The following is a 14,129-nucleotide window of genomic DNA, read 5'->3' on the forward strand; positions in this document are numbered from 1 at the left end:
AAACAAAGCTTGCCTATACCTTCTCATCAATAAGTACCATTTCAATTGAATTAACTTCATTCAATTCTGTGAAAGACTCCATATTCCACAAACGAAGAACCCTAACCTTGAAACGCCAGAACAAATTGCCAGGACTAACAGAACCAACCATGTCAAAAGCTTTATCCATAGCAATGAACTTAAACAAACCACCTTACCAAACAATTAGTAACTAAACAAAAACTGACATATTCAGCAACTTCTTACCTCTATTTATAAATAACTAAACTATCAAGAAAAAGCAAAAGTAAAAAAAAATAAAAATTAATCATGGACAAAATCACAAAAAAAAACAAAATAATTTATATACTTAACAGACACGTCACCGAATAAAACAAAAAAATTTAAAGAATATGTCCTCGACCATTAAAACACATACAAACAAAAAACTTTACCAAAAAAAGAATACTCAGTATAACAACAAAAATGGTGAGATTTACAAAATTAAAAACCACCGCGTGAATAAACCCAATACCAAAACATGCATTAGCGACACTATTCAATTCCACAAACCTACAATATAACAAACTGAAAATCTGTTCTCCAATTACAATCAAATCAAAACGACGAATTGATAAACTAAACAGAAAAAAAACCTAAAACTTATTCAAAGATGAAAATCAACATAAAAAATCGATTACCTGAAATCAGAAAGCTATTGAACAGATCCATAGCCATCGAAATGAGCGTCTCCTTGCCACAGAAAAATTACAAATGGATGAAATCTGTTTAATTTAGCCACCGTAAGAAAAAAAAACGTTTTGGATATCTGATATTAATTTTTACAAACCAACAAAGAAGATTGCTTCCCAGACGTTGGATGAATCAAAGGGCATATAATAGAATACGGAAGTTTTGAGTATGCATCAATCAAAAATTAATTACTATATGACAGAAACATTAATGGGGATAAGTTAAAAACTTAGAATGACTACTTGGTGTTATTTTCAAATTGACAGTTAATTACATATATAGAGAGTAATCTGTATATATAAAAATAAAAGTACTCTGTATGTATAAATTGATATGATATTTGACACTTAGTGGTTTTAGTGGTTGAGAGTTAATAATTTGAAGAAAAAAGAATCGTTAGATTAGTTCCAAAGTAAGTCTCAATTGGGTTAAAAGGCTTAATAACTAAATTCGGCATTTTATATTTTCAATCAAATCATTCAATAAAAACATTGCAATAATTACAAAAAAAAAAGAATGGTTAGATTAATTCCAAAGTAAGTATCGATTATCTTAAAGAGCCTAATAATAAATTCAAAATTATATTTATTTGATCAAACCATTCAATAAAAACATTCCAATAATTATAAGAAAAAATAACATTTAGATCAATTTCAAAGTAACTCTCGATTGATTTAAAACGCTTAATAATTAAATTCGGCATTATATTTTTTCAATCAAACCATTCAATAAAAACATTCCGATAATTATAAAAAAAAATAATGGTTAGATTAATTCCAAAGTAAGTGTCGATTGCATCAAGACACCTAATAACTAAATTTGGCATTATAATTTTTTCAATCAAACCATTCAATAAAAACATTCCAATAATTATAAGAAAAAATAACATTTAGATTATTTCCAAAGTAACTCACGATGCTTTAAAACGCTTAATAACTAAATTCGGTATTATATTTTTTCAATGAAACCATTCAATAAAAACATTCCAATAATTATAAAAAAAATTAATGGTAAGATTAAATCCAAAGTAAGTTTCGATTGCCTTAAAACGGTTAATAACTAAATTCGGTATTATAATTTTTCAATCAAACCAATCAATAAAAACAATCCAATAATTATAAGAAAAAATAACATTTAGATTAATTTCAAAGTAACTCTCAATTGCTTCAAAACGCTTAATAACTAAATTCGGCATTATATTTTTTCAATCAAACCATTCAATAAAAACAATCCAATAATTATAAAAAAAAATAATGGTTAGATTAATTCCATCGTAAGTCTCAATTGCCTTAAACTGCTGAATAACTAAATTCAACATTATATTTTTTCAATCAAACTATTAAATAAAAATAAAGTGCTAGTTAATTACAGGCAACGTACTAAAATCACATAAATTCATAACAATAACACAAATTACTGAAATAAGAAGTTTTTGGTTGAAAACATGCTAAGAACATTACATAAACGACTTAATTAAAAACTGATCCAACAGACAAACATTTAAAACATTGAAATAACTTCTTCAACGGCTTCGGCGAATAATATCAACAACTAAAACATGAGGTGGATCGGAAAGATTAAACTCCAGCTTGTCTCCCACTTTAAGTTTGTTCGCAGTCTTGAACTGGAACCAACCATTAGTCAAAAACTTCTCCTCCTTTACCACAACCCGGTTCTTCTTTCTACGATAAGTCTTGATAGCACATTTTACTCCATCCAAACGGTGACGAGTTCTGATGACAATCTCTTTCCTATCTCGGATGACAGACTTAGCAGTACGGGAAGGGAAATGCTAGCACATCAAACCGGACAAAAATTAAAAAACAACCTAAAATCAAATAAACTCAAGAATAAACAATATAGGGAACTAACCAACACTTGTTGTTTCACATCACTTGAATAAGCATTGGTAACCATCATCTCCCAACCAAAGACCCGATTGTTATCAAAAGCATGAAGAGTATAAGGCCTAATATTAGAAAGATCAATCACAGGCACAACATCACCATCTTCATCATCACTGGAGAGATAAATAATATCTTTTCCTTTGAGAATATTGAACTTGAAAAAGTTCAAATTGTCCTTAATTTCATAATCAACAACGACCTCAGTTGGTTCTTTAAAACCGTATAAAATTGACGCCATTCTTCCAGAAATCATGTAGCAGTCACTTCGAGAAAAACATAACTCAAGCACAACACTGTTACCACTGGAATGTGACAAAACAGCAAAGGGTTCCCTCTTGAACTGATCACGCCACTGAAGCTTAAAATTTGGACAGATTTCAATTTTGTCCTATAACCAATTAAAATTAGCATTAAGCTTATGTTTCAATAACAAAAACTTACCATATCATATATCAAAGATATAGAATTACCTATAAAGAACAGGTACTAAGAACAAATTGAATAAAAAGAAAAATATCAACAAACAAAAACATAGCTTAATATATTACTATCTACATAAACAAAGAATATCATTGAATACAAACATAATGAACTACAAATATTGAACAGAAAAAACAATAAGATAATACCTTGTCAGGATGAATTACAGTCGTAAATGACCTGCTTCTTCCTTTAAAGCATTGAGATTTGGTGGACCTATACCAAATAAGATAATAAAATCAAACTAAATCCAGCCATTAAACACAATCGAAGAAACGATAATAGTAAAAAACGTTAACAATACACTATAAACTTCCTAAAACATATTAGATTTGTAAACCCTAAATACTAAAACCTAAAAATATAATTTCCTCAAAACCCAGATAGCAAATACAATTATAACAAATATAGTAAAAAAAAAAACACACAAATTGAGAAAATAAGCCTGCTTGAACACAAATCCAAAAAAGATCGATTGCAAACATGAAAACACCATAATCAAGAGGAAATCTTCACATTAGCAACCAACAAAAGACGAAAATATTTAACTCAGCAAAATTTACACAAACGATCATAAATCCGAAAACTTATTGCTGTGAGGCTGAGAAAATCGGAACTTACTTCTTAGATGAAGACGCCATCGAACAACTTGAAGCTTTGAAACGCGAGAAGAACGCGACAAGTATCCAGGAGAAAAAAGGGAGAAATTCGACTTCAATAAAAAATAAAAAGTGGGTTGTCCTTTAACTGGATTTGGTAAAGTAAAAGTGCAAAACCTTTTAAAGAATAAATTTATACTATACAATCCAAAGTTTATGGCCCATTCATTATTTTTTAGACCCACAAAAAATTGACCACATAACAATATTCCAATAACTGCTATGTACTTACCCTTTTTAGTTCTTTCATACAAATCCAAAAAATATAATAATAAAAAATTTGAATAAAGACAAAAATTATTAATACCACAAAAAAAATAATTTTTTTTTTCTCTTTTGAGAATTATTAAAAGATATATCAAAATATAATTTTTCTCACTAAAACTATCTTAATTAAAACAATAGTGATAAATAATAGCTTAACATGAAGCATAGTATGGTTTGAGGGTTTTTCAGGAAACACATCACAAACAACAATCTCTTTCAAAATCATTAACAAAAATCAAGATCAGCTTCAATTAAAAAGATAGACTAATCATATATTATAAAATAACTAGACGGCTGCCCGTGCGTTGCACGGGTTCGCCGGGACGTGATTTGTATACCAATCATGGTCGCTATTAGCCGAGTTAGCTAGTCATGAGCATATGCAAATTCGTTAGGGGGATATCATCATATATCAATCATGGATGTTATGAGCCGACGAAGTTAATCATAAACATGCGGAAATTAATCAAGTGGGACATCGTCTACATCACAACTAAAATAGTCTCATATTGGAATTAAAACAAAATAAAGTAAGCACATGAACTGAAAAAACTCAATTGATATCGAAAACAGCATGAACAAATTAAAGATCAATTGGATAACATGATTTGGAACCAGCGCGAACATCCTTTTTGTGGTGAACCATATGATCCTTCATTAGTTTAGTAAAATTGGCTTGCCGATCAACGAAATACGATTCCCAAACAATAGCTTCAGTTGAACAATGTTGTTTCCACTGAATGGATGTTGGAGGTATCGGACAACCATCCTTCAAATTGACATGGACATAATGACCGGGGATAGCCCCAAGACAAATAATTAGCGAAGAAGGGTTGGACGATGGGACACCGCGTAATGGAAAAAACGTCTCTGATGCTCCATGTTTTGTCAACTTGACAACGACTTTCCCTAGAATAGAAGCCACAATGTGTCCCATGTCCGGGAATGTCAACCATTTATCGATTAATGCGACACCGTGCCTCCTAGCCTTCCTCTTTGCTGGCAACAGTGCATTTCTAATATAAGACAAACGCTCTCCACCCCCATATATTTTCAAATAGTCTTGCTTATGGAGTTGCAGCTCATCAAGCATGCTCTTTTTAATAAAATCGTAATCATCTTCATTGTTGGTATGGCCTAAGGCAATCACACGATAACCGCAGTTCCCGTCACTTTTGACATCAGTAATAGACTCAACATAAGAATGCATGAAATCAGGAATGTGGTTGATTTGACTAATATTAGACGATCCACCCTTTGCGACGGCTTTTCGGGCTCTCTTTTTTCCAATACCTGCACCAGTATTCTGCCTATACATGGATGCAGCAGTAATACCTAAACCAAATTAAACAAAAAGGAACTGAGGTGATATGCAATTAAGAAGCTGAGGTGATTTGGTTATAGAGCATCAGATAATTGATTAAAAGCAATGAACCTAACTTAAAATTGCTTCAATATAATCAATATATACTTGAAAACAATATGCAACATCTGAATACAAAGTAAAAATTGGTTACAAAATTAACCTAACATAATCGTTGTTTCAATACAGATTGGAGACAGTTAAATCTAACCAAACTAAACAATTAAATATACCTAGTATAGAAATCTAAAACAATACATAAAAACACAAAGAGATAGAGGGAATCGGTTGTAAAACCTGTGGAGGTATCAGTATAGAAATCTAAAACGGGATAGAGGGAATCGGTTGTAAAACCTGTGGAGGTATCAGCATAATCAGGATATGCAGCCCAAGAACAAATGGTCATTGCATCCTGATAGTTCTGTATCATATATCTTGCACCACCAACAAAACTCGCAGGCAGGACTATGCGCTTTCCTGTGACATTTGCAACACAATCTCCGCTGACAATAGCTTCAGTTAATCCCTTGTACATAGCAGCCCTCAGATCCTTCTGATGATCCCTCATATACCTCAACCGATCAGACTCAATTGTACTAAAAGAATCGACTAAAAACTGATGGAACAATCTCCGGGAAGCAAGCTATCAGTATGATATAAGTAAATTGGTCACAATGAATTCCATTTAATCAATTTTTGACATACCAATTAGTGTTTGATCAAGTTATAGTATTATGTAGCTTCAATGCCAATCAAAGGATTAATCTATTAGTTCACTTAATCACTTAATGCACACATGTCCGAGTTTTAAGTGGTTGATCAAGTCATTATAGTTTAATGTAAGCTATTAGTTCACATAAAAATCATAATTAGTATAGTGTTAAGTACTTGATCAATTATATAGTTCTAAGTACTTGATCTTAGTTATAAGCCTTATTATATAACATATACTGTACAAAGAAAAGTTAATGTGTGATCAAAGGCATAAGAGTTTTTTATCAGAAATTAATCACTTAATGTACACATGTAGTTGGTTTTAAGTGCTTGATTAGGTTAGAGTTTAATGTAAATTAAGTTCACATACAAATCCTAATTAGTATAGTTTTGAGTACTTGATCAATTATCTAGATTTAAGTATTTGATCTTACCATTTTTCATCAGTAAATGGTAGTCTTTTCAATTGAACTAATCACTCAATGTACAGATGTCCAACTTTTAAGTGGTTCATCAAGTTATAGTCTAATGCATCTCAAATAACAAACATATGATATAGATATTGCTCCACATAAAAATACTAATTAGTATAGTTTCAAGTAATTGATCAATTATCCAATTTTAAGTATTTGATCTTAGTTATAAGCCTTATTATCTAACATATAATACATAAAGAGAAGTTAATTAAGTTGAACTCTTCTTGGCAGTTTATGTTCTCAAGACTGCTCTAAAAAAACTTGGTTCTCGACACTAAACAAAGCATGGTGAATAATTAGTATTTCAAATCGTTTGTTGACACATGTATTGGGCGGGTGTTAAATAAATGAGAAGATTGAGGGCAACATAATAATTAAGAATGGAAGATTGGGTAAGTTACTCAATGGTTGAAAAGTTACAAAGTATAATACTGATAGAATGCAATCTTCCATGCGAAAAACTGTTCATACGTCATAAACATGGATAGGAAAGGAAGCAAAAAGTTTTTCATAGTTCCAAAGCAACTTGTAATGATGATGGAAGGAAGGCGGAGGAGGTATGGAAGCAAGGTGCAGGCTGCTGGATTGGCCAGAAACAAAGTCAATCTATAATTATATTATTGCCTATATAGGTTCTACTAATAAAGTCATAGCAAACAATTCTATTGGGCAGAATGCACTTGAGTGAAAGTTTAAGTTGACAAAAAGGAGTGAAGATGAATAGTCGATGGATTGTGTCATGGGAGCTGTGTAGACTGGAGTATAGTGATACCAAGATCAAGAAGTACATAATATAATATTCAACGGATAAACGATAAGGGCCGAGTTCGATAAACATACCGTCGTAAAATAATAGTAGTCACACGACAAACCTCGTAAGTTGAGTCCATCGTTAACGAAACGTAATTAATACTTCGACTTATCCTATAATGTAAAGGGGAAAAAAAGAAAATGTATACGACGAAGTTCTTAAATTGAGACTATCGACAACTAAAGCTAAATAGCGCGAGAGTTTAAATCGATGTCTAATATTAATAATAAAAAAACAAACATGTCATCACCATCAGGATATCGGGTTGTAACTTATCCAGTAATTGTTTGTACGGACATACATTCATTCAATCACTAATAAGCATATATATACTACCATAAATTAAGAGAGGAAAAAAAAAGAAAAACATGCTACCGTGATCTAATGTCGGATCACAAATAATCCACATAATTAATGAGAATATGTACATGACAAAATTCCTAAATTGATGACACCGATAACCAAAGCTAAATAGCGTGGAAGTTTATAGATGTGACAAATATTAATAATAAAAATACAGGTACCTCATCACCGTGAGGAGATCAGTTTGTAACCCGACAAATACTCAAACACTGACTGTAGATTGTATAATAAAAGATTTTCGAAATTAAAAATTTATCAGATGAAAAGTGTTTATACGGACATATATTCATTCAACCACTAATAAGGATATATATATATATGAATACACAACGAATATACAATAAGGGCCGAATTTGATATACATATCGTCGTAAAATAATAGTAGTCACAGGACAAAGTTCGTAAGTTGGGATCATGGATATCTACCCGTCTCGTTGTTGTTTCCTTACACAATTTGTTGATGCTTTAAAGTATATCTGTTAAAATAAAGAGGTGTGAGTGTGCATAGTAGGATAGTGCAAAAGAGATGGTAGAGGGAAAACTTGGGAAGAGAATGGAGCAAGATTGCCCTGCTAATCATTTTATGGGTCTAATGTGATAACTTACTCAGTACAATCTACTGTGTTTGTAACTGTTTTCACCAAACCATCAATATGAAACATCAACCTTATAAAGTCCAAACTCAATTGACACCATTGTATCTTCTCAGACAATAAGTTATTAGTTTTGTTGGTAATAGATATAATATGTATTAATCTGAAGAGGAATTAGAAAATTATAGTAGAAATCAGACAATGGAATGAAAAAGAAAAACCATAGCTTCATTGACATCTAACAATTACAATAGAATGAACTGCAAAAATAATGGCACATCCAGAAGCTAATTGCTTGTAAAACTACATCATCCCACAAGTCAACATTTAAATGTGTAAAGGTACATTAACTCATAGGCCAAAACTAAAAAACTTAACAACTATCAGTTTTGAACTGTCAAAGATCAGCAATGTACTACAAAATATTGCTGGGATACATAAAGAGGTAAATAAGAACCATCATTCAAAGGATAGCTGAGGGTTGTTTCTACTCCCATCTGAGGATAAACACAGACATATAGAACATGATCCCGTGTAGGCTCATTAACGGCAAAACGAATCCTGTCACCCTGAGACAGTTGATGTTTTTTACAGAATTTCATCCAATAACCAAATATCTTGCAGGCCAGTTCACCATTGGCATCAACGCTGAATTGTATGCTACATGGATATCGACAGCCGGTATGATCAACCAACACCACTTTGCTGAAAGTAAAGGCAAATGCGAATTCACCAAAACCATACCATGGCAAAACCTGCAATTGAAAAAATTGTCTTGTATGTTAAACCCAAAATTGATTGACCATGTCAATGGGAAAAACAATTATGATATACACACCAGAATACCAGACTCAACATCATATGATGTTAATCTTTTAAAATAAGAACGGCGAAAAGACATGGGCAGCACAAAAGGATTAGATGAAATTCGTGGGGTAGCTGATGACCCAATCTTAGGATCAACACCTATATTAGTCAACAAATGCTTGCAAGGAGGAACATGGACAGGATACATAACATCCTTACCCCATCTTGTTACGAGGTTTATGGCGAGAAGTGTGGGACTAACATATCTAAAGCTAATCCAACCCCCAAACCAAAAACTATAAAAATCCTTAATGAAACTCCATCCTTGTTCAAAATACATTTCACTACATTTTTTCAAAACCCGGATCTCAATCTCATTATGACATGGGTCTTGCAGAAAAACATGTCCATCGATCAAGTCACCGAACTCCCGAACAAAACACTGAGGCAGTCTACCTGATACCTGCAGCCAACACGAAACATACCATTACTTGTCATGCAAGTTATCATCAATAATCTTAATGCAATAACATGGAAATCAATCAATAGGAATCCATATACACAAAACAATCAATTATTCACCTAAATCCAGCCAACAATACAAAACACAGAACACGAGAAATACATAAACCACATAAATCTACCAATAGAAATCCATTTACACAAAAAAAACGATCCGCTAATCATCTAAATCCAGCCAACAATATAAAGTACCAAACAGGAGAAGTCACAAGAATCGAAAACCAAGGAACATGGATAAAATACACGAACCAGTCAAAATTTAAAACACATCTTCAGATCCATTCAATCTTTTTATATTAACAGATGAATTAAGATGACAACATGCAATGTCCAAAAAATCAATGAACTCTTATTTAACAAAATAATGGATAAAGATGCCTATTTTGATAGGAAAAACAGATGGATGACTATTTGCTTAGTGGATAAACAGAAATCAATGGATGTACATACACATCTGGTTATGAAAATCATCTAAAAAAGGGAAAACATAAAAAAGATAAACAGAATAGGTTCTTACACTATAAGGATCATACTCCATCTGATAAGTATTGATATTGGTAACCACATCACTCACACAAGAACCATGAAACTGATCAATGTCGTGTGCAGCTTGAACACCCAGAAACGATGCACAGTTGATGAATGAGCAATTAGTTGCAGACATGTTTGTGAGGAAAATAATGAATGTAATGTGAAAGAACTACTTCAATGAAATGAAATAGATACAATTGTTCTTAAACGACGGATGGAGAAGAAGGAGAAGCAGCGGCCAATGAGAGGATTGAGAGAAGAATGATTACATAACATAATAGTTAAGATTGGGAAGCAAGGTAGAGGATTGGGCAGCCAATAAGCATGTTGGAAGAGTAATGATGACACAAGGTGATAGTTGACTTTGGAAATACAAAGAAGTAAAGAGTATCAACTTCCAAGAAACACACATGAATGAATGTGAGTTGATTGGATGGCGATGGATGGATGCATACATACATAGGACATTCACATAACACTTCATAAACCACATTACAATGAGATACATACTTATACATATTATGATATATACTCACATAAGACTACATAATAGAATGAATGGATTCTTCCTATGATACATTCTCAGTCATGAAGTTGCAAGCATACCATGGTCCAATAGTTAGAGGTAGGCACGTGGAACCAAATGACTGGTCGCAGACAAGGACACAATGGCACTTCATGATAGGATAATAGAGAATGGTGTGAAGCATTGATTGGGGAGATGATTAGGGTTTTGCATTAGGGTTTCTAAGTTTATAATCTTTTATGTATATTATAGATTAATGGTAATACCAAGAAATATTTATAACAATAGACTTACTTTCAACCATCGATTCTTAACAACATAATTTTTTTTCTATATATTATCAATATTTTAATTAACTCGATTAAGATAAATAATTAAATTATTACAATATTTTAGATTAGGCATTGTTTCAAATTTAATGATATCAGTCATCAAAATGGTTATAAAATATTTGCCGATGAGTACATAGCGGATGAATAAAAATAGGGTGCGCAAAAAGTTCGTAGGTAGCAAAAGATTAAAAATACGACGCACGAGAAACTCTTAGGTAGCAAATGCGTAAGAGCAGAGTGCGAGAAACTCTTAAGTAGCGAATGAGTAAAAAAAAACGCATGACTAACTCTTAGGTAAGCAATGAATAAAAATACAGAGCGCGAAAAAATCGTATGTAGCGAGTGAGTAAAAATAGGGCGCAAAAGAAATTCGAAGGTAACGGATGAGTAAAAATAGGATTCGCGAGAAATTCATAAACAGGGAATCAGTAAAAATACAACGCGCGAGAAACTCGTAAATAGAGAATGAGTAAAAATACAACGCACGAAAATCTCGCACATAGCGGATGAATAAAAATTGGCGCGCAAAAAATTTTTACATAGCGGATGAGTAAAAATAAAACGCGCAAAAAAAAGTGACACGTAGCGAATGTGTAAAAATAGGACGCGCGAGAAAATCGAACATAGAGGATGAGTAAAAATGGGGAGCGCAAGAAAGTCATACGTAGCAAATGAGTAAAAATAGAGCGCGCGAGAAAGTCTTACGTAGAGGGTGAGTAAAAATAGGGCGCGCGAGAAAATCGAACACATAGAATGAGTAAAAATAGGGCGCGCGATAAAGTTTTAGGTAGCGGATGAATAAAAATAAAGCGCAAGAGAAAGTCATACGTAGTGAATGAGTAAAAATAGAGAGCGCGAGAAAGTCATAGGTAGCAGATGAGTAAAAATATGGCGCAGGAGAAATTGGTAAGTAGCGGATGCATAAAAATAGGGCGCGAGGAAATCATTGGTAGGGTGTAACGACCCATTTTTCGTATTCGTATATTTTATTAAATGTTATTTTATTTATTAATTGGCTTTTATTATTTTAGTGAGCGACGAATAATTATTTAGCCGAACGTAAGTTATTAGGCGCGAGAACCTTGTTTTGGGCTTAAATGGGCGTGAGAGGCATGGGCCTAAGCCATTTGGGCTTGGTTCATGACAAATGAGAAGTAGTATAAGTAGCAAGTCAAACATATGAATAGTATCATAAATTCATTTCTTTGAGTTTGAGTGAGTAGAAGCAAGATAGAGCAAGAGCTAGGGTTTTGGCTAAGAGAAAGCTTGAGCAAGAGAAGGCTTGGATCATCATCTTTGCTTAAGGTAAGAGATTAGAATTCATGATTCTTGAGTGACAAGGAGGGGGGAGATTGTCTATGTCTCCGTTCCCGAACTCTCCCACTCAATTTCTTTTAGACTTTGATTAAGCTTTTGTATGTGAGTGTGATGTTCTTCATCATCACTTTGTATGTGTTAATCACTAGCTTGATTCCATGAAGAATATGTATGTGTTTGGATCATTTTTGTTAAGTTTATAAAAGTTACTTAAAACCCAAGAAATTGCCATGATTTTGATTATTTGAGGTAATTGGATGTTTGGAAGGGATGATTAATGTTCCTTGATACCATATATGTTTGGAATGGCTGTTTATATGAATTTATAACATGTTTGGATGAATTTTTGAGTTGATTTGAGGTTAAACCGCCTTAGATAACTCAAGAACAGATATTCTGTTCTGGTGTGGTTCGCTAAGCGACCAGGAGTTCGCTGTAGCGAACAGGTTCGCTGGATCTCGCCGAAGCTCGCTATGAGCAGGTGACTTCCTGGTGAGGTTCGCCAAGTCTCGCTAAGGCTTCGCTTAGCGAAGGCCTCTGTGACAGCAATTTTTGTTGATGTTTATAAGTGTGATTAGGCACTTGTAACATGGTTTAAAAGTATCCTTACATGATTGTTGATACATGTTGATGCTGTTAATGCTTATTGTTAATCGTTATATGATTGATAAACGTGTATGCAATAAGTTGTAGCTTAAAGTGAGCAATGTTATGTTTTGGCATTAATTTGCAATGTTAAGTGAATGTGTTAGGATTGTGTTCCCGCATTCATAAAAGAGTAGCTTCGAGCTAGAGAATATCATATGGTTGATATGTGTATGCATACATGCATTCATGATTGTATGTGAACATTGGAAACTTGGGTTCCAATAACGAAAATGGATTATGTGTCCATAATGAAGCCGAGGATCGGATTAGATGAATCCATGAGTCCGGAGTTGCTATCCAACAGGATATAAAACTGTTTTGGCTTATCCAAGGGAGATAAGATGGTTCGGTAAGTTCCGACATATCCAGCATGATATAAAACTGTTCTTGGTCCACCGTTGGTGAGACATCTTGGTACCACATGCATTTAGTTATGTCTAGGGATGGCATGACAGTGAATTAATTGGCATTAGATACCTTAGGGTAAATGCGCATATATTTGATAAATGGTACGTGACATTATTTGGTTGAATTGTGTTGAACTTTATTAATTGATAATCGTTTAGTGCGATGTTTTGGCGTGAGTTAGAATATGTATGATGTAGTTCGAAAGTGTAAGGTCTTTCTTATGCTCGTATGATATGCGATTATGTTTTCTAACTCTCTGCTTTGTGTTATTTGCTGGACCTTTGGGGGTTCAGATATTCAGGCTGAGGATTGTGCCGACGTTTAGACTGCTGTTCTAGCGTGGTGTTGAAGTACCTTTTGGTGAGGAGACTTAGCATAGATTACTCCTCTTAGTACTAGCTTTTGACTAGAGTTTGTAAATAGTGAATGCTCTGGTAATGTAACATCGAGTCGGGGTTACGCTTGGATTTCATCGTATATCGGTGTTACCTTTTTGTTATGCTAGTTCTTGTATAAGTGACATCCTTAGGGATGAATATGGCTTATGTATATATATATGTATATATATATGCATGCTTGGTTTGATTGGAATCCGCTGTTGCTTTTCATGTTAAATTTCATGATGCTCTGTGTGTATGCTTGTGTTTAATTACCGCGTGGCACTCTGCCTTTA

At 33.2% G+C, this 14,129-nt stretch overlaps 3 protein-coding genes across 3 annotated transcripts; all 3 read right to left on the reverse strand.

Moving 5' to 3' along the window:
* Nucleotides 1-2,152: 2,152 nt before the first annotated feature.
* LOC123886203 lies at nt 2,153-3,760 on the reverse strand. The gene is made up of 4 exons (XM_045935538.1): nt 3,741-3,760; nt 3,269-3,335; nt 2,605-3,027; nt 2,153-2,524 (listed from the first exon to the last, which is right to left on the reverse strand). The coding sequence occupies exons 1-4, from the start codon at nt 3,758-3,760 to the stop codon at nt 2,255-2,257; spliced, it is 780 nt and encodes a 259-aa protein (XP_045791494.1). The 3' UTR covers nt 2,153-2,254.
* Nucleotides 3,761-4,588: 828 nt separating this feature from the next.
* Nucleotides 4,589-6,609, reverse strand: LOC123884059. The gene is made up of 3 exons (XM_045933059.1): nt 6,557-6,609; nt 5,763-6,051; nt 4,589-5,380 (listed from the first exon to the last, which is right to left on the reverse strand). Exons 1-3 carry the CDS (start codon nt 6,557-6,559, stop codon nt 4,629-4,631), a joined length of 1,044 nt encoding a protein of 347 aa, XP_045789015.1. The 5' UTR covers nt 6,560-6,609; the 3' UTR covers nt 4,589-4,628.
* Nucleotides 6,610-8,769: 2,160 nt separating this feature from the next.
* Nucleotides 8,770-10,358, reverse strand: LOC123886204. The gene is made up of 3 exons (XM_045935539.1): nt 10,212-10,358; nt 9,204-9,635; nt 8,770-9,120 (listed from the first exon to the last, which is right to left on the reverse strand). Exons 1-3 carry the CDS (start codon nt 10,356-10,358, stop codon nt 8,770-8,772), a joined length of 930 nt encoding a protein of 309 aa, XP_045791495.1.
* Between the last annotated feature and the right edge of the window lie 3,771 nt (nt 10,359-14,129).

Source organism: Trifolium pratense, linkage group LG5, assembly GCF_020283565.1.
Source record: "Trifolium pratense cultivar HEN17-A07 linkage group LG5, ARS_RC_1.1, whole genome shotgun sequence".
Classification (NCBI taxonomy): domain Eukaryota; kingdom Viridiplantae; phylum Streptophyta; class Magnoliopsida; order Fabales; family Fabaceae; genus Trifolium; species Trifolium pratense.